Here is a 22,216-nt window from a genome sequence, read left to right as displayed (position 1 = left end):
AATGGATGGATGGATGGATGGATGGATGGATGGATGGATGGATGGATATGTGTTTGTGTTGAGTATATTAAAGATTGGCCACCCCAGTCATTTGAAGAAACTATTCTTTCTAGTGTTTATGTTTCTTCCAATTATAGTTTTCTCAAATAATTGCTGTATCTGAAGGTTACTCTGTGGTGTTGAAGGCCGCCCCCTGGCTCCACCATTGTGCCTGGTGGTGTCTCAAATTGGTCCCACCACTTGCCAGGATCCATCACAACGTTGCATCGAACAAGCAACAATATTTAAAAAAACTAGATCCAAAACTACAAGCATTCACTATTCACATCCCTCAGCGATGAGACCACATGTCACTTGTTTAACATAAATCTACGTCTGTAAATTCTGTAAAACATAATTGAAGTAAAAATAATTAAAGTAAAAAGACATTTATTGAAACACATTTTAACTCCTGTGAATACCATCAGAGGTTTTCTTCTGACTGCTTTAGCATTAGTTTAATCCATTTTCCCGCATATATATATATATATACATTGATAGCTCTAGTTCTCCCTCGTGCTGCAGATCTGGTCCAGGTTTTATTGATCATCACGAGCTGTGAAAACTTCCACTGGAAGCTTCGTCCTTCCAACTCCAACACGCCTTGTTTAGCGAGTTTCCTCCAAAGAAGATGATTGTACCTTTTATTCATTGAACAGAGCAAATCACTCGTCATTGAAACTTCTCGGGGCGTGAGCAATCCAATCGCCTCTGAGTTGAAGATGCAATTACTCTGAAATTGGACAGAAGGAAAATGTGCCTCACGTTGGAGCGGTGTGTGTCGAAAGCCACCGTTCAGCTCTTCATACAGTAAAACGCAGTTGTTTTGAGTGGGTTCAAAGAGACGTATTTTCCTCCTGTTTGGGACGAACACCTTTGTGGAGCAGATTGTAGACTTTTTAAAAGCTGAAGCGTTCAAGGTTAAGTTTTACAAAAACACTCACTTATTCTTTTATAACTCAAAGTCCTTTAAAGAAAATACAATTCAATTCAAAATCACTATTAATCCCAAAGGGAAATAATTTGTTGTTGTAACTCGTTATCCTCATTTCATTAAGAGATGTTATAGATGCTGATGACTGTAGACAGGAAGGATCTCTTGTAAAGGTCCATCCCACAGTGGATCCTAAGAAACTGGCTGCAGATGCCGTCCACCCAGACTCGGCTGGCCTCTCGGTTCCCCCGGGCTGTAGGACCATCCGAATGCTGGGCAGAACTCCTCCCAGAGCGATGGCCACTCCTCCCAGCAGTCTGCCGAGCTCCTCGTCGCTGCGGACAGCCAACAGTAGGTGCCGAGGGACGATCCTGTCCTTCTGCTGTCACGAGCCGTGTTTCCTGCTAGTTCCAGGATCTCAGTGGTCAGGCACTCGAGCACAGCTGGCAGGTAGATGAGAATGCGTCCACAGAACATCCTTTTCAACTCATTTGAGATTTGGGGCTGTAGCTGAGATATTATGAGCTTTTGAGATGTTAATCAGCTGCTGTTGGTTGTAGAAAACTGCCTTGTTGCCATGGTTACACATCATAACAAATGTCCAAAACTAAAAAAGTTTCAGTAAAAATCCTTCCAGCTGCACAGCTTCTGATACCAGAGGAAACAATCATCCAAAAAAAATGTGATTTACATCCAGAAAAAAATTAGTTTCCAAAAGCAAAATCTCAGAATGAAAGTAACGGAGCTGCTCCAACATGCAGCCACCTTGAGCGACGCAATCCTAGAATATACGAGAACAAACACAAGAAGTAAATAAGGCTTTAAGTTTGTTTTTTTCTTGAGTGCTCGACTCGTCAGCTGAACGACATGACGGCGAATAAAGTTCTGGAAGTAAATCCGTCCTGGCTGCTGATCATTGTGCGCCGGTTAAATTTGGAAAATATAATTCATTTTTGTGGGGGAGCGCCTCACTCACTCTGTACAAAGCAACAGTCTTCATCTCTAAACTGATAAAAAAGGTTATTCCTAAAGTACGCTGCTGAAAAGATTTTCAATTAAAATTGGCTTAAAAGATCCCCACCCTCCATCTCCCTGAAAATTTTGATATTATTGCAAGACTTAACCATAAACTGTAATATAAATTAACTCTTATCTATATGTGCTTACAGTTGAAGCAGACCTTTGAGAAACTATTAAAAAAAACTTGGGAACTTTAACTTTGCAGGAAGCGGTATATAAAGGAGCCGCTTGCCGTACATCTCATTAAGTTTTGTGAACTAGTTCTGAAAGGGAGAAAACCTTTGATTAAGGAGAATAAATGCCTTTTTAAGATTTCATTTTCTTTGAGGAAAAGACTTTCAAGGTCTCTGCAAAGACGATAATAAAATGCTTCCGACCATTATTTGTAACGTTGTGCAAACACAACCCGATGCTTTACTTTTGTACACCCTGTCACTGTAACACATCGTTTCTGGTTTTATACTCGGACTCCATAACTGGGTGACAGTTTAGCCTTTTAAGACCAGCGTTAAATCTCTAAACAGCATTGGCACTGTGCTGATAAAAACAGTGTTTTGCAAAATGCTTATGTTGGCTTTATTGTCCCCTGTTGCAAAGAGGGGAATTGGAAATACTCTCCATCTTGTGAGTTGGACAACGTGGAAAAATAAGTGAGGGACTGACTTCCATTTTTCCATAACATCCATCCATTTTCTTCCGCTTATCTGGGGTCAGGTCGCAGGGATAGCAGCCTAAGTAGGGAGGCCCAGACTTCCCTCTCCCCAGCCACTTGGGCCAGCTCCTCCAGGGGAATCCCAAGGCGTTCCCAGGCCAGCCGACAAACATAGTCCATCCAGCGTGTCCTGGGTCTTCCTCTGGGTCTCCTCTGTGGGACATGTCCAGAACACCTCACGAGGGAGACATCCAGGAGGCATCCTAACCAGATGCCCGAGCCACCTCAACTATTCTAGAATTGCGCCGCTCGGGGTGGCTGCATGTTAGAGTAGCTCTGTAACATTCATTATGAGATTTTTGGAAACTTTGATTCCTCTTTTGCTGGATGTAAATCACATTTTTTGAATGATTGTTTCCTCTGGTGTCAGATGCTGTCTAGCTGGAAGGATTTTTACTGAAACTGTTTTACTTTGGGACATCTGTTATGATGCGTAACCATCACAACAAGGTGGCTTTTACAACCAGGTGCTGCTGATTAACATCGCAAAGCTCAAATATCTCAACTACAACCCCAAATTTCAAATGAGTTGAAAAGGAGGTGCCATGGATTCATTCTCATCTCCCTGCCGGCTGTGCTTGAGTGCCTGACTGCTGAAATCCTGGAACTGGTAGGAAACGTGGCTCGTGACAGCAGAAGGACCGGGATTGTCTGCCGGCACCTACAGTCGGCTGTCCGCGACGATGAGGAGCTTGGCAGTCTGCTGGGAGGAGTGACCATCGCTCTCGGAGGAATTCTGTCTGGCATTTAGGCAATCCTGCAGCTGGGGGAAACGGAGACTAGCTGAGTCAGGGTGGATGGATCGGATGTCATCTGCGACCATTTTCTTCTGACCCACTATGGGACGGACCTTTGCAAGAGATCCTTCCTGCCTACAGCCATCAGAATCTATAACATCTCTTAATGAAACGAGGATAACGAGTTACAACAACAATTTGATTTCCCTTTGGGATTAATAAAGTATATTTTTTTATTTGAATTTGAACTGGCTCCTCTTGACGTAATGAAGCAGCAGCTCTACTCCGAGTCTCTCCCAGATGACCGAGCTTCTCACCCTATCTCTAAAAGAGAGCCCAGACACCCTGAGGAGAAAACTCATTTCAGCCGCTTGTATCTGTAATCTTGTTCTTTTGGTCACAACCCAAAGCTCATGACCATAGATGAGGGTAGGACCGTAGATTGACCAGTAAATTCAATTCAATTCAATTCAATAATACTTTATTAATCCCAAAGGGAAATTATTTAAATCGAGAGCATTCTTTTTTTGATTCAGCTCTCTTCACCACGACAGACTGGTACAGCGCCCGCTTCACTGCAGACGCTGCCGCACCTGTCCGCCTATCGATCTCTCACTCCATTTTTCCCTCCTTCGTGAACACGACCCCGAGATAATTAAACTCCTCCACTTGGGGCAGGACCTCCTCCCCGACCCGGAGAAGGCACTCTGCTACCATATACTACCATTTTATTTATAAAGCACTTAAAACAGCAACAAGGCCAACCAAAGTGTTGTACAGCAGAAACAAAACGAGCTAAGGACACAGGATAAAATACATAGATCCACAAAGGTAAAGATAAGAACTAAATAACTATCATAGAGTACAGACAAGTTAAAATCAACTCAAACAGTATCAAAAGCCAGAGAATAAAATTGAGTTTTTAAACAAGGGAGCGAGGGAGCCTGTCTGGCATGCAGTGGTAACTTGTTTCACAGTTTTGGACCTGCAACAGTGAAAGCTTTGTCACCTCTGAGCTTAAAACAAGTGCCTGGAACCAATAAAAGCATCTGGTCTGCTGACCTCGGAGAGCTCTGCGGGACATATGGCTGCAGCAGATCAGTGAGATAGGAGGGGACTTAACTGTTCAGAGATTTAAAATAACATACAGAAGGGTTTTTAAATGAATTTGAAAATGAACTGGGAGCCAGTGAAGGGAGGCCAGAACTGGTCTAATGTGCTCTCTTTTGCCTTAACCAGTAAAAATTGGGGTACAGCACTTTGGAACCAGTTGTAAATGTGCAATAGAGTTTTGACTGACTCCAAAAAGAAGCACATTGCAGTTATCAAGCCTGGATGTTATTAAAGCATTTATTACAGTATGTATGCACTGTAGTGTGTGACTGCATCTAAGAAAGGTCCCTATTAAAACTTGGGTTATGTCAAACTCCAAGATGACCACTATGATGTATATATGTAAACCAGCCACCCTGATCATTTGAGGAAACAATGCTTTTTGGTTCAGATTCAGACATTTTTATTTATCCTCAAAAGGCAATTCAGTTTGGTAGCTTTCAGATTCACACCCACACACTCAAACATACGATCCATCCATCCATTATCTTTTACCCGCTTCTTCCATTTTGGGTCACAAGGGTCGCCGGTGCCCATGTCCAGCAATCACAGTGCGAGTGGCGGGGTACACCCTGGACAGGTCTTCAGTCCATAACAGGGACACATGGAGACAAACGAGACAAACAACCATTCACTCTCTCACTCACACCTAGAGACAATGTAGAGTTACCAATCAGCCTAACATGCATGTTTTTGGTCTGTGGGAGGAAACCGGAGTACCCGGAGAAAACCCACACATGCATATGCTCATATCTAAAAAATAAACAACAATTTAAAAAATATATTTATATTTTTTAGTATTTATATATATAATTATATATGCACAGTAGCAAACCAATGGAGATTAGCATCTCTTCAACCATTTGTTGGTAAAGATTTAGGATCAATTCATAGCTGTCGTCAAGTTTTAGCAGCCTGATGGCAGAAGGTTTTAGAAGTAGTGTCCTCAAATGATGGGGGTAGCCAAAGATTATTCTATTGTGGCCATGGCCACCATTGGCCACCCCCTGGCTGTGCTTATGAACCTGCTGGTCTCCCTCCACTCACCAGGATCTGTCACTCTGCACTGCCTCAGACAAACAAAAACAAACTACCTCTGTTCTACACAGTGTAACTTCTACACACTTGTATATATTGCACCAGCTGTCTTCTAAGCTGATCAACTTTATCAACATTTAGAAAAGTTTCCCTGGCAGTTATTGATCAACAGTGACATTAAATAAGTATTTACCCAACAGCCACATTATATGAGCACTTATGAGCTTCACCCTAGTACTACGGCCTTCTTACCTCTTTTTTTTTTAGCACCACGAGGGCTGTAGGGCTGTTTTTTTACTAACAAGTGGTGGTAGAAATGTGTAAAAGTTGCTCCACTCCATTAATAATTCAGTTCTTGTGCTCTGGACTGGTCAGAGTTCACAATACTGGACGTGCAGTGATAATATAGGTGTCAGATCTGGAAATCAGAAAGTGAGCTGCTGTGATGAGGCATCAGGACAAATCTACATCTGATGTGCAATAGTTGGAGCAGAAAACTTGATATTCAGAGAAAACTGCAGTCATAAAGACATTTATAACTTAACTAAACGTTAGCGCCTGCCTTGTTCTTGCTGTCATGCCAGAAGGTATTCTCTGTGATGGGAATTGGTTGTAATGGCAGACGTTTTTGACAAGTCCTCCAATTTCCCCAAAATATCCGTCAGATCGAGCCTTTATAGAATGTTCTTTTATAAACGAGAAGAAAAGGTAACTCCATGGAAGCACCGCCTCATAATTTCTCATAATTAGCAGACAATACAGTTTTAATGTGGCCAGCGGCAGCAGTACAAGCTCGCAGTAAACACAAATGAATCTTGAGTTGCTGAATCCAGCGACGATAAAAGACCAAGAACAGTGAACGCGTCTTTCTTTGTGCCTCTCTTCCAATTCTTTCACAACTTCGCGTTTGAACCACAGTGGGTGTCGGGTTTCGAAACCTTTTTGTCAGTCGAAACTCTTGACGTTCAAACAAGTCTTTTGTCTTCGTATGAAAAAGTTGGGAATGTACTCTCATCTCGTTTGCATTCATGCGATGACAGGAGCTCGTGTCTCCATTTAGATGTGAGACATGAGTTAAGGAATTGTAAACAACTCTTGACGTGATGACTCTGCAAAGGGCTGACGATGAAAGTCGTGATGCAGCAGAACCGTTCGTCTTTTTCACTTGGAAAAAGTTTGATTTTGTGAAAAATCAAAGATTATAGTAGATCCTCTTGAGACAAGTCTTCCTCTAAAGGATTAAGTACAAGACTATAAAACACCACTTCATTATTTAAGCCCTCAAACCGATGATACATTATATACTGACAGTATTTTTGTATGTTTTTCTGTAGCGTTACCGTTTCCTTCATTGTATTTGCAGGAATCTTTTTTTCCAGTTGAATAATTTAGAACAGAGTTGTAAATCTTTCAACTAGTTTTCCGACCCTGTCTCAGTAAAATGTATAATTGGCTGCGCTGCTTTCCTTCACACATACAATACTGTTTTTCTTTACATTGTATACTTTTGTTGGATGTAACTGGGACCCTGTGTACACAGTTTTGTTCCACCACAGTACCACAAGTGGTGTGTATGACATATAAGGAAACTTTGACTTTGATGCATGGCATGATCACTGAAGTGATGGTTCACATTTTTGGATGGGGTTATTGCTTATTGGCGATAAGTCTTTGAACAACAGTTTAGATAAATAAGATTTATGCTGACTTATAGTCTCAACAGGGTCAACGCCAAAGTGCTTTAAACGACGTCAATCTGAAAAATTTCACAGCAGCTCCTGCAAACGCTCTTCTAATCTTTTACATTGATGTCAGTTCAACATTACACAAGCATTTTGGGGCAGACGGATCAGGACCTTAAAGTCCCAGGCTCGATCCCCAGTCATTCCCACATGTCATGGTATCTCTGCGCAAGACACCCAATCCCTAATTGCACCCACATTCTGTAGCTGCCCACTGCTCCACCTGGATGTATCCCAGTTGCGAATTGGATTAAATGCAGATAACTAATTTCGCCATCGTATGGGAACATACAATGATAACACATAGCACTTATATTTAAATGGGATTTACCTGCTAAATAAAGGTTGAATGAAAAAATAAACATGTTATTTGGAAACGCAAACATTGGTAGCAACAGTTTGCTCTAGCTTTACGGCAAAATTGAGGACAATTTAAAAGTTTTGTTGCATAAACCACGTATATTTTTATAACTGGAGTTATTTTAAAGCAGTAATCATTAGCAGAAAAATGTCACTTGAGTGGGCTGCTCACAAAGGTGGATAAAAGATCTTGCAAATTAAACAGTAGCTTCACAGAAGCAGCCGCAAAGGACGTTGTGCATTTTCTTATAAGCCAATAGCTAAAAGCTAAATTCCCTCTAAAAAGAAAGTATGTTAGCTAGCTGTAATATAGTATAGTGGAAGACAAAACAAAATATTACAGCAGAAACTAAACTCTGCTTGTTGTTGCTCTTCATGATATAGCTAGCATTAGCAACACGGCGCAGCTAGCTGCTACCGAAAGTTAGATTTCATCTTAAAGGAAAGTATGCTAGCCAGCTGTAATATAGTATAGTAGAAGACAAAAAATATTACAGCAGAAACTAAATTCTGCTTGTTGTTGCTCTTCATGATATAGCTAGCGTTAGCAACACGGCGCAGCTAGCTGCTACCAAAAGTTAGATTTCATCTTAATGGAATTTATGCTAGTTATGCTGTAATATAGTAGACATAACAAAATATTACAGCAGAAAGTAAACTCTTGCCTGTTGTTGCTCTTTATGAAAAAGATAGCATTAGCGTCACAGTGCAGCTAGCTGCTACTGAAGGTTTTCCTCTAAAAGTATGCTAGTTATGCTACCTGTAGAGGACAGAACCAAATATTTGGACAAAAATATCCTCTATTCACTTTACTTGCTAAAAGAATCCACACACGAGGACATGTAGTGTCTCCCCTACCATTATACAAGTGGGGCGCCCCACCCCATCAACGGAACCGTGTGCCCCGTCTACCGAACCTCACCCCCCTACTCCAAACCACCTGTCTGCACTGACATAACGCTAAACTAGCGGCTCGCAATGCAGGTGCACTAGCTAAAAAGCTAAAGGCAGCCTCTTCCCTCATGCTGAATCCTCACGCTGAACGCACCCCCACCACTCAAAAACTGTTGATACAAACAGCGCACAACTCAGATGTGTCTGTCTCCCCCCCCCCCCCCCCCCCCCCCCCACACACACACACCAAAAAAAAACCTGTCGGTTCAGACAGCGCACAGCTGAGATGTGTCTGTCTCTCTCCTCTCGCACACCCTGCTTTAAAACTGTTGGTTTAAACAGAGCGCTGCGCAACTTTAGACGTGTCTCCGTCCGTCTTCCCCGCCCCGCCCCCCCCGACAAAAATCACAGACGAGCGCCCCGCCCATGGCAAGTTATCTAGGGGAAACGATTAATTGAGAATATTTTTAACCTGTTTTACTTGCCAGGGTAGACTTTCACAACAGGTTACATAGATGTACAGAAGTTCTACGTGCATGGAGCCCAGTCACGAGAATCTGCCATGTAGCGTGCAAGAATTGTTTTTATAGGCTTATCAGCTCCCGGCTCATAGGCATCAGACTGGTGACCTCGGCCACAAAGCTGCACATGCAGGATCAAATCAGATCCTCCTTGAGCTCTCTGGGAGAGAAAATAACTCTCTGCTAACTCACATGGTTCATGGGCAGTTAACATTCTCAGCCATAGTAGTTAAAAAAAATCCATAAACCTTGACCAGAATCCCCCTGACAATATTACAGCAGAAACCAAACTGCTAATTGTTGTTTATGAAATAGCTAGCATTAGCATCACAGCACAGCTAGCTGCTACTGAAAGCTAGATTCCCTATAAAAGAAGAGTACGCAAGTTATGCTAACTGTAGTATAATATAGTAGAGGACAGAACAAAATATTACTGCAGAAACTAAACTCTGCTTGTGGTTGCCGTTTAAGAAAAAGCTAGCGTTAGCCTCACAGCGCAGCTAGCTGCTACTGAAAGTTAGCTGCTTAAAACCCTTGTGAGCCATCACTCTTGAATTAAATTATGGCTTCTGAGATTTATCATCTTTAATTTTTGGCACTAGCTAACCATGATGTTGGTTAATTATTGTAGTGTGTTTCAACATTTGTGTAGCTGAGTGTAACATTAAAACTAGTAAGTGATTACAGCCTTTAGAAAACCCCTGATTTCTCCTAATTCACTAGTGTTTCAAGTTTGTGAAACACTAAAAACAGTACCATCCTGCAAATGGCATAATCATTTGTTTGTGCTTGTACTTGTGTATAGCACGAGTGCCAGTTAACACACAGCACCCCTCCACCCCACTTGAAACAAACAAAAAAACCCGCATCCTTTGTGTCGATTCCAAACAGGAATCGGCAACGTAACAAGCTCTTAATTTAGTCCGCTCTTGTCTCGCACTATAAAGGCAGACATCTCTCAGACGCCACGCTTCCACTTCAAAACGTGTCTTTTCTTCAAAACATAGAAACCCTAAGAGGACTTCCATACCAGCTGTAGAGATCTGAGACTTGAGTTTTCGACAGAAACACAAACTGCATTAGCTTTCAGTGCAGCTACTCCTAAACAGAAGAACTTCCAGAGTTTATTTGTAGCTTCCACAATCTTTTCTTTATCTTTACTTCTAAACCTGTTTATTAACCCCGCGTTTGAAAAGCCAGGGTTCTCGCCGGCTGCCTGTAGCGTTATTGCCTTATTGATTTTAGTTGGTTTAACACAAATTAAACCACCATCTGTGGCGCACAGTGACGGTTCGTAGCGGTACCTTTAAATAGGCCCCTCCATAAATCACACGGTGACCACAGGAGGAATAACGAATGCGGTCCTCTTGGTAGGATGTTCCTACACGGTACACATTCATCACATGCTGATCAGAGCTGCAGAACTGTTCTGATCTCTGCCTGAATCACTCGTGGCCCAAACAAATCGCTGAATTCTGATTGTGAATATTGAACGCTGTTATGGTCCCGGTGCCATAATGCTTTGTTTTTACCACTTGAGTGGTCTTAGATGGGAGAATATTGCTTTCACATGTTTCAGATGCTTAGAGGCAGAATGAATCATTGAAGAGATTAAGCCTGTGAAAGCCCTTTGAGGATTAAGTCCCTTCCCAATATAGCATTTCTCACCGCACCGGGGAAGATACAGTAACATGAACTAGGTCACACAATGTATTTGTTTAGTTCCCCGATGTGCGCTAATCAAGTTAATCAGATAATCTACGATCGGTCATGTGGGAATGCGCTGCTTGTTCGTCCTAATCTATGCTGTTTTTACGCATTACGATGGACTCACAAGTATGAACTTAAACGGAAAGGTGCACGAATGAGGTAAACTGATCTGATGGCTAATTATTTATGATGACCGTCTCGTTTCTGTTGTAAATCCATGGGAATCTGGAGGTTTGAGCATATTTGTTGGGAGCGCAATGTTCTTACATGAGACACAACTCCCAAACGTTGAGCCGTGTACCGTGGAAAAAAATTACGTTTAATATTTAAAAACCCGGAACGGCGCCTGAAAGCTTTTCCTCCTTGGTCTGTTTTAGTGTTTTTGTTTGTCCATTGAAAGGCAGACGTATCATCTCCACTCGTACATCCGTAAACTTTCTCTTGTCCCGCCTATAACTTCTGATTCGCTCAAGATAATTTGGCAAAACTTCAGACACGCATGCATCATTGCTAGATGAAGTGCCTTGTACACGTTCATCTCCATAGCTCTAAGGACAAGGTCAAAAGTAAAGGTCAAAGGTTTTACAAGGCTACACCGCTTTAGCTAAAACAGGAAAAAAAATACCATAACTCGGCCATTTTTAGAGCGATTCAGATGAAATTTGGTGTAGTGGTAGCTGAGGGTGATCCCTATCACATACTGAATCCAAATAAAAAAAATCCAAGATGGCCACCTTAATTAAAATGGAAAAACAAGATAACTCGGACATATTTAGTGATATTCAGCTGAAATTCGGTATACTGTTAGCTGAGAGTGAACCTTATATCAACATTTTAAATCTGCAGCAGCCTGACGGTCCCCGTCAAAGTTTCTCCAGGGTTTTTCTACTTCTTTAGTTACTCTTCTAACAACCACCACAACAAACAGCTGATTGTTCATCTCTTGAGTCCACCACAAGTTATTTTAGGACAGCATCAATTTACTTTGGTTATGGACGCACTCTGTCCATTAACACGTCAGTCTGCTCAGAAAGGAACCATATTATTCCAAATTGAGGTTAGTCGCACAGGTAGGATATTAATTTTTAATAACTCTTTCACAGAACCCCACTTGAAAAGAACCCTTGAAGCAAAAAGCGAAACACGTGTTCAGTCGTTCCAGATCATATAAACGAATCACGTTTATTTTATTGTGTTGAAACTTTGACGAGATGCTTTTTTTGTTTTATCATTCCTTGAAGGATGTGAGAAGTCCTTGTATTCCTGAAGCAGCACCTCCAGCAGGCAACTTTTCACGCCGAACGCTTCCTGCCTCTCCATCATGGGTATTGCACTTGCTTCCATCCGGTTCATTTCGGCTCGTGTTAACAGCCGGTCGGAGGCTTCCTGTCTTTGCAGAAAGATGCAGACCGCAGCAGGGTCTGCGCCGAACGTCCCGCTCGTGGGCCCAGCTGTCAGTCTTCATTCGCTTTATTAAATTATGAGAATAGATTCTGCAGTCTCGGGTGCATTCCTCCCCTCCGCTCCTCTGTTGTGATATCTCACGTGCAGCGAAACGGTAAAACTAACGTGTTTAACATCAGTGAAGATTGAGGCCGGTCGGTTAGGAAACGCTGACGTAGGCTGGATTCCAAATCAAGTATAAAAAGCTTTTTTTTTTTCGAGTGCTTTAAGTGTAGCTTGATATTTTGAATTCTCTGAAAATGAAATTTAATGATGACAGTGTTAGATCAGCAGAATACCGCTGGAGGCTTCAATATTTCTGGCTGATATGATAACCAGGGATGAGAATTGCTAATCTCCTCCTCCAGAAAGGGAAATAAGAGATGAATATCTTTTTTTTTTTTTTTTTGCCTCCTCCACTGAGGCAGTTTTTAGCTTTGAAAAGAAATGATGAAAGTGTTGAACTGAACAACAAATGTGCTGCAGTAATCATATTTTATTTCAGCATCCATTATTGTCTTATTTGTCTGTGTTGGAGGCTCTCGGGATAAGTTTGGGAAATCACTTTGATTTTGAGATGGAGATCAAAGTCGGGATGACGGATGAGACGGAGATGAAAGCTGAAGACCTGTTTCTCCTTGTCCCGGTGTGTGTCTGTCTGCGTAGGTGCTACTTTCGACGTGGCCATGCGGTTCTTGTCCGAATGTCCGTGGAAGAGACTCCAGGAGCTGAGAGCTTTGATCCCGAACGTCCCGTTCCAGATGCTGCTGAGAGGGGCCAACGCTGTGGGCTACACCAACTACCCCGATAACGCCGTCTACAAGTGAGTCGCTGCGGCGCACACTCTCATTTCATCAGGCTGTTTGTGTCCCAGTTCATGAACAGATCGAATCCTGTTTTACTTTCAAATCTTCTGCCTTTGTTTATCCAGCAACAAACTGTAAACAATCAGCGGTGTCTAAAACATTTAAACCAGTTATGATTTCTTTATTCTTAACTCCCAGTGACCCAGACTTTCTTATAACTTGTAAAATAATCTTGATGAGTACCGTATTGTCCAGACTTTTAAGTCGCACTTTTTTCATAGCTTGTCCAGTCCTGCGACGTATAGTCCGAAGCGACTTAAATATGTATTTTGTTTTCTATTCATGACGCAATTCTTGACTGACGGGTTAAATGTTCATTCACACTGACATGAACCAAAGAGTAAACATTTACAGCTGTGAGGGGGCCCTCTAGGCTTTTGACAACTATATGTTGTTCCTCTACCGCTAACTCCACCTTGAGCTGTCATTTCTAACCCGAACCTGGAGCCTGGCCCTGCCCGACCCAGATTCGGACTGGGCCATAATAATGTGCTTAATGTGTGGGCCGGGTCGGTGTCGGAATTTATGCGGCCGACGATCCAATATATGCAAACATGGCTTGCCATACTACACCTGCCGAACACGGCCATTTCACCGCACGCTGACCAGCCGGTTGAAAGAAGTTATAAAGTTGAGTTAAGCTTCAGATGGATTACTGCCAGTGACCCATCAGCCCAAATGGGCGTTCATTCAGCCGCTGCACTCAGCGGACACTCGCGGCCGATGACCCAAACAGGTGAGTTCACAAAATATCCGACATGTCCGAGCAGGATGCAGGCAGAAGCAGGGGAAGCATTTAATGCGCTTTGGAGGCTCCTCAGCTCTGATCTTCTGCCCCCTCAGCCACGCACGTCCGCCAACCGTTAATAATAGTCGTGGTATAAACAGTCAAAGCTGAATTTAAAATTTCGGGTGGGGGGGGGCAGGTTCGGACCTGTAATTACTGTTAATTCGTCGGATCGGGTGGGGTTTGGAGATGATGGCTGCGTGCTGGGTGGGGTCCGCTCAGTCTGCCCGGGGATTCAACCCGGCGGAAGAGAGGACCGCTGGCTCCCGCCGGGCGCATTTCCTTTGTGGCGGTGCACTGCAACTGACTGTCGGTCAGCCTGGAAGAGTCCAGGGCCGAAGGTGGCTCGCAGCTCCGGCAGTGAGCTATACAGCGCCCCCACCCGCACATCGGCACTTCTCAGGGCCACGGACCATGTGCCTCACTGCGCCCTTCCTCCATACTCCGGTAGCAGGACGGGGCCCCACCAACCAGGATGGACTGTTCTCGGTGCGACCCGACTGCGCTGCCCAGGATGGGGACCGACCCACATTTCCCGGGCGGAAGGGGTCAGCGGTGACACATAAATGCGGCTTAAACTCCGAAGCAACGTATGTTTTTTCTTTACAAGAGGCATTTTTTGGCTAATGTGACCTATACTCCGGAGCGATATATGGTGCAGAAAATGTTATATCTGGAAGATTTCTCAATAATCCATGTAGATAAATCTAACAAGATTAAGTTAGGTATTCTTCCCGAATTGGAGAAGAATTCGTTCAGAGGACCTAACTTAACTTTGTTAGCCAAAATGGCCGCGCTCAGCCGAGTTGTAGCTTCACAGGCTCCCGGTGAATTTAGTCTTTTTATGTTCCCGTTGTATGTTCTAGTGATCTGATGGCTGCTTGCTATTCACAGAGGGCTGAGTGATACTAGCAATCACAGCATTGTAAGAGGGGGACAGTTGAACCCGGAGGCCTCCACCCCTGTTTAATGATGGTTTCTTTTCACAAAGATGGCCTCCTTTACTCCTCTCTCAAACCATCGTTCCTCTCTGTCCAGGATGTGAACATCTTCATCCCTGAAAGAGTGACCTCTGGCCTGGAGATGAGTGTAGACCACGGAGTCCTGGCCTGATGTTGTTGCTCTTCTGTGCTGGTCCATCCTTTTGGCCAGTGGCTGTTGAGTTTCCCCGATATAAGACCGATCACCCTCCTGACACTGAACAATATACACAATATTACTCTGTTTGTGCCGGGGGACTGGATCTTTGGGATGAACCTCTTTTTTTTAATGTATTTTAGGGTTTGAAAGCCACTGGGACGTTGTGTTTAGCAAATAAACGTCTCAGTTTCTCTGAAATGACCACTCACTGGTCTAAGTCTGGGTTCCTCCTTTTCACCTGATAGCTGGAAAAAGATGAAAAGGGTTTTTTTTTAAATATTGAAAAAAAATATTTACAAGATAAAAATCATACAGCAGCACGTTGTTGCACATCTGCACACAGTTGAACATAATAAACTAATTTAAACTAAACATATTTTAAAAAACATTAAAATGTAAATCAGCAAGGTATGAGTGCGGTGAATCAACATAAATCAACATGTACAAATATTTTGAGTTGTATTTTTATTTAGGCACTGAAACGTCCCGTTTGTTTACGTCATGGGGCGGGACTTAATAAATGTGCAGCATCCGGCCAGTAGGGGGCGCTCATTGTTGTCTTTATTAATATTAGCTCATAGTCGAGTGGCTAAACAAACACATCTGGTATTTGACTGGTAATCTGCAAAACAAACTAAAGAAAAACTTTAAAAGACCATCAGAAAGAATAGAGACGTTTAAATAAATTTAATAGTTTACAGGAAAGCTTGGATCCTTGGAAGAAAGATAAAAACCTTCACGGCGCTTCAACCGTGCGGTCATGCGTACGAGCTGCAGATTGTTAGCGTGGTCTTCATTGTGAAGTGCAGATTTGAACATCCCGGCAGAGCCGCTCAGCGTCTGAGCCGTTCTCAGCTTCTTTGTTAGCATTTTTTTTATAAACGGTGTTGGAAATGGTTTTATTGAGTTATGACAAAACATCAGTTTGAATAAGGTTTTGTCAAAACCAGCTGCTCCTCCGTCTGTTTCCAAGTCTGGTATTGTCCTATCGTTTTGAGATGTTCTCGGAAAGGGTTGTTTCCATGGAAACTAAATGGGCTGCAAGCAACTATGTACAGTTTGTCTGTTGAGCTGGGGTTCCTTTTCTTTTTGTAGAAAATTAAAATTATGGCTAATAATAATAATAATAATTGCACAAATTATTACCCCCGACATATTCAGCAACGGATACAAGATAATTTTCTTTACATGACAGCAGATACCTGTTTCTCTCATCAATTAGAATAATAATAATATTTAACTAAGTGAAATATTGAATAAACTTAATCTGGAACCCTGAACGTTTGTCTCCAGGTCTTCCTGTTTCCGAATTTAATACTTAAATATCACTTGTAATTAATGTGTTTTTTTTTTTAATTAATTTTTAGTCCAGATTGTTTTTTAAAAGTCTGTATTAATAAATGTTATCACATCAAATAAAATATATTTATAGATCACATTTAAACATAAATGTTGTTGGTTAACGTACATTAATAGTAAATGTATGTCTTTATTTTTAAAACACACACAATAATGCACATTATAGTTCCTGTATAGACATTTTTCTTCTCTGAAATGTGAGAACCGGTTTAGTTTGTGTTCCAGATGTTTCCTCATGGAGTAAAATAATGAAAGAGGAATAAATTAAAGCTCGAGCCGAGTGGTTTTATATTTGTAGGCTCTGCATCGTCTGCCCAGCGACAACTGGTCCGATTTGGAGAACGTGTTCTGGGAATTAGTAATCAGTGTCCTACCTGCGGTAGATAATTACATGTCAGTTTGAACTCTCAGGCAAAAGTTAGAGCTAAAGTTATCCCTTTAAGGCCGTGGTCCTTAAACTGAGGTACAAATACCAGTGGTGGTACTCAGAATCCCTCTATTTGTACTTCGAAGAAATATATCAACTATTTAAATGTTAAATTATTCGTAGAAACTGGGATGAATGGTGTTCTAGTGGTTACTTCAGCAGCACCACAAGTCTCTGTAGGTCAGTGCTGTTCAAGTGGTGGCCCAGGGGCCACATCTGGCCTGTGGGTGAGCTCAGTCCGGCCTATTGATGCGTTGTTTTTTTTTTATTTTTTATTAAATGTTAAGCCAGAAAACAAAAATCTGTAATAATTTTTTTAAAGCATCTGAAATTATAAAAAAATTTTGTGAGAGATGATCCATGACCGGACCGTGCAACTCACTCAACCTGCCAATAAGAAATGATTTAAAACTAGATTTAAAATCATAAACTAAATTCGTGTTAAGAGACAATAATTACCAGATGTTCCAGACCAAGCAAACACTCGTCTCAAAAACTACAAACATCCACTGTTCAAGCCCCTCAGCAACGGGGGACATGGGCGTAGCGCTCGTCTGCACAGCCCTGCTACAGGTCGCCTAAAACAGGAACTTTAGATCGAGTCGTCTTGTTCAGTGGTTGAGACTGAACCATAGAACCATCACGTCTTAAGTTCCACCATCCAGCCAGGGTTAAAGTTCAGGGTTTGACCAGTTCGCTTGTTTATGTCGCATGTGAAACGGTGGTTCTTTTTCTAGAAGGTTTGAGAATCAGAATCAGAATAAGCTTTATTGTCATTGCACCGAGAGACGACGAGAACGTGTGCATGCAGTCGTCCGGAAGATGGACGGAGTGCACGAAGCTGCTGCTGCACTGAGCGCGGCCTTCTTATCCTCATCAGGTAATAATCTTAGATAGGAAAAGGGGGAGAAACATGAGGGTAGATAGTGGTATTACAAAAAAAAAAAAATGTCACATCTTGTCTATCAGCTTTAAAGATTTAAGCCCATTTTCTTTAAAAAATATCTAGTTTAATTAACTTTAAACTCCTCAGAACCTTCTGACTGAAGAATTACTGATATCGTTTGTTCTTATCAAATGATTTGAACAGTTTTTACAGAAAGAGTCTGACACGAAGCCCCCCCACCACCACCACCATCACCACCACCACCCTGACCACGTCTTTACAGAAAGTCTGTTTTACAGGAAGCAGCTAACGAACACGAGCGCATCACGTTTAATCACGTCGGTTTGTTTGATGCGTTGCTCTCATCGTGCTCGCCAACTTCACATCACTCGTTCACCTGGACGCTCCCAATGCACTATGGGCCATAAATACTCCTCTACACACACACACACACACACACACACACACACATGCATGTAGTGTGATTCCCCTCTCCGTAAATAAATTAGCAGTGGCAAGTTCATGAGTAATGTAGCTGTCCCCTCCTCACGCCGTCCTGCTGAATCACACACAGACCTCCCTACCCTCCCTGTTTACACCCCCCCCCCCATCATACAGTTATTATTTATTCTCACTGATACCTCCCCATTTGCTGCCTCCATCCATCTCCCCACATTACTCACCTCCCTCCTTCTCCACCTCATTGCTCTCCAGCTCCCCCTTCACTTTCCAGGTCCCTGCAGGGGGAGTGCCGTAGGAAATTTGCGTATCATCGTGATTAATGGCTTTGATCTGTTTGCTTGACCCCGCCCCCCCATCATCCTGGCTCACTGTCACTTCCTCTCAAACCATTTTCATTCCAGCAGCTTAAACAACCAAAGTGTCTTCATTAGCTAAATTAAATCATGTTGCAAAACTGTGGCTGCACGCTAAACTCTCTACAAATGTCTTAAAGTTAAAATTAGCAACATGTTGCTAAAATGTCAACGTGGCTAAAAATGAGCCAAAACGGTACCTAAAACTATAAAAGCAGCAATTATAAGCTAAATGCTAAAACTAAGTTGCAGCTAAAATTAGCACAACTATAGCTAAAATCTAATAATGATCATTGCTTAAACTTACAATTAGCTAAAAATTTGCCAAACGTTAGCTTTTAGCTATTGTGCTTTACTAAGATTAGCACAAGACTGGCTAAATGCTAATATTGAGTAAACAATAGCTAAAGGCCAAAGTGAGCTAAACGGTTCCTAAAACTAAAAAACACCCAATAATAAGATAAATGTTAAAATTAACAAACTTACAGCTAAAAGCTAAGCTTAAGCTTACAATTGGTTAATTACTAGCCAAGCAAAAGTATAGTTTAATAGCTAAAAGCTAAGATTAGCAAAAGGGTGGCTAGATGCTAATTTTGGGTAATTAATAGCTAAAGGCCAAAGTGAGCTAAACGGTACCTACAACTAAAAAAACAGCCAATTATAAGCTAAACGCTAAAATTAACTAAGTTGGAGCTAAATCTAAAAATAGCACAACTATAGCATAAACCTATAACAGTCAGTGCTTTAACAATTAGCTAAATATTTCCAAATGCCTATTTGTAACACAACAGCTAAAAGCTAAGATTAGCAAAAGGCTGTCTAAATTTGGTAAACAATAGCTAAAGGCCAACGTGAGCTAAACTATCAAAATTGTTCATCTAGTCGATATTTAAACATTTTTAAACCGTTTTTTGTGACAGACTGTAAACATTAAGTTGAATATGTGCATTCAGTAACAAGTTTCATGCAAATCCATCCATTAGTCCATGAGATATTTTGCTAACAGATGAACAGGGTTGTTTCTAGCAGTCGATGCCAGTCTTAAGTTAAGATCTTGTAATGTGTTATGTTTTGCAGATAAAATACGAGAATAAAGTTCAGAATCTGTAAACTTGTCTGAGTTAAAGCCGTTTAGTCTTTTCTATCGTCGCTCGTCTGAGGCTGGAATGTTTATTGTTGTTTGCTCGAGAAGTTAATCAGCTGCAGAAGCAAATCTAATGATTCTCTGAAAGGTTGGTTAAAAATCCTTCCTGTGCTTCATGACACAGCAGGCAGCCAGTTGACTCCAAATAGCTGTTAGTGTTTTAAACAACGCTCTTCTGTTGGCGCTCCAAACATCTGTTGAACAACCTCAACATCTGTAAGACTCACCATGTTTTTTTTCAATGGCGGTGACCGTGGCAGCCATCTTGAATCAGGTTGACTCCAAAAGAGAATTCTTTGTAGACGTACGTCTGATTCGTCTAATGAAAGTTTCATTAACTTTTGTCCAGTGGTTCGTGACTTATTTTGCTAAATCACTCAAAGCTTCGTCCGCTTCGTGCGGCAGCAGCTGATGAAGTGAGGAAAACTTAACGCAGCAGAAATCATCGTGAAGATCCTCTACGATATTACAACAATCGGATGTTTGACACATTTTGACATTTTACAAGATTTCCAGGCGAAAAAGCTTAGAGTTGCATAAGAATATATATTTTCAGTTTAAAATTAGACGTCAGACGACGCAGTGTGTTTGATTTGGTGCCAAATAAAACGCACTCGGCAGCACATTGTGTTGTAATAAAACCACACACACTCGTCAGACTGGTAATCCTCTGGTGGCACAAATAAACACACTGACACACAATATGTCTTGTTTATTTGCTGAAACAAAAGCTCTGGATGTGTGTGTGTGTGCGTTGCGTTCACAGTAACACGGCTACAGTCGGCGCTCATTGCTGTAGTGGAAAAACCTGATTAAGACGCCGGGGCAAAGGCAGTAATGAGGGATTTACCACAAGCAGCTCGGATAATGACTCGAGTACACATTTGTCTCCAGTTATTTTCTCCCGCAGGCTCCGGAAGCTCCGGTTCATGAAAATATCGGGGCTACTCACTCAGGTACAGTCACATTTATGAGCAGCGAGGTGGAAACGGCTGTAAGTCCCGACCCAGATGTGCGTCGTTATCAGAGTTGTGTGCGCGTGTTGACGGCGTGTTTGTGACGGCTCGCTGCGTTCAGTCGGCCGTGACGGCGTCGCCCGATTCGACTGGGAGTTCAAAAACAAAACTCCAGGTGATGTTTGCTCAACGTGATGTCTCTCTCTGCAGGTTCTGCGAGGTGGCCAAAGAGAACGGCATGGACATTTTCCGAGTGTTTGACTCCCTGAACTACGTGCCCAACATGCTGCTGGGGATGGAAGCCGCCGGAGCGGCGGGTGGCGTCGTCGAGGCCGCCATCTCGTACACCGGCGACGTCTCCGACCCAATGAGGCAGAAATATTCCCTGGATTACTACCTGAAACTGGCCGACGAGCTCGTCAAAGCTGGGACCCACATCCTCTGTATCAAGGTGAGGACTTGTAGGGTCCAGGTGGTGTTTGTGTCCTCCACGAATAAATCCCGTCTGCCGACGCCACATTTCCTCTGGAGTCGGCCTGCTTCACAAAAACCGAAGAAAGTACAAATTAAGAAAAAGCAATAAGTCTAAACTACCACTGAACTGGCTAAAGCTGTTTTTTTTATATATATATTTACTAAATGGCCTCTGAGTATATATGCTTTATTTATTTTCTCATTTTTTTATTCTAGTTGAACTTTTTATTTGGCTCATCAGACAATCAAGTTTCATGTGAGCAAACATCGTGTTCAGTTAAAGTGAGGTTCTTTGAAAGAGTAATGAATAAATACCGTAATTTCCGGACTATTGACTGCACCTGAATATAAGCCACACCCACTAAATAAAAAAATATATAAATGCACATGTATATAGACCACACTTGTCTATAAGTTGCAGGTGTCCCAGTTGTAACATGAGATATTTACACAAAGATTTTTTTTTTTTACTTTTAATTAAATATGTACAGGTAGCGTACACAAATATGTACATTATTTATTTTTTTATGAACAGTGCCTACAACGAGGCTGGTTAAAAATAAATAAATACAGTGGCCTACCAGGAAGTCATTGAACACCATCTTCCTCCTGTGCACTAAAACCCCTCAAGTCATTTTCTTCTGTCAGTAATTAATTGGTCAATTTATTTTTTTAACCTTTATTCAAATGTAGTCTCACGAGGACCCACCCCACAAGAGAGACGTGTACTGGGCAGCTGTTTGAGCGCCCGAGTGTGACGAGGCTAACATGAAGCTCATTAGTCCGTCAAAAAGAAAGATCTTCTTTTGGTTTTTCCCTCTTCCTGAAGAGCCATCTCACACGTAAAAAAAAATAATAATAATTTAAATTAGCCACAGCATTGTTTAAGTCATGGTGTTCAAAGTTTGTGAAAATGTAGTGGCCTATAGTCTGGAAATTACGGTAATATCTTACCTGGTAGATCATGATTGATTTATGGCAGCAATCAAAGCAGAAAGCATCTTTTTATAGGCACTCTCTGATTGACTAAAATGGCACAAATTATCACTTTAAACTGCATAAACAAGCATTTAGTTGTATTACTTTTAACGGGTTTGCT

At 41.9% G+C, this 22,216-nt stretch overlaps 1 protein-coding gene across 2 annotated transcripts in view; it reads left to right on the top strand.

The window, feature by feature from the left end:
- Positions 1-22,216, top strand: part of LOC119409659 (pyruvate carboxylase, mitochondrial) — a 472,483-nt gene that overhangs the window by 383,985 nt on the left and 66,282 nt on the right. For both annotated transcript variants that reach the window (XM_037676564.1, XM_037676571.1), the window contains exons 16-17: positions 12,930-13,086; positions 20,854-21,094. In XM_037676564.1, coding sequence (XP_037532492.1) covers positions 12,930-13,086; positions 20,854-21,094 — 398 coding nt within the window. The remainder of the gene's footprint in view (positions 1-12,929; positions 13,087-20,853; positions 21,095-22,216) is intronic.

Source organism: Nematolebias whitei, chromosome 1, assembly GCF_014905685.2.
Source record: "Nematolebias whitei isolate Nwh7 chromosome 1, NemWhi1, whole genome shotgun sequence".
Taxonomy (NCBI): Eukaryota; Metazoa; Chordata; class Actinopteri; order Cyprinodontiformes; family Rivulidae; genus Nematolebias; species Nematolebias whitei.
This window is presented reverse-complemented; position numbering and strand designations above follow the sequence as displayed.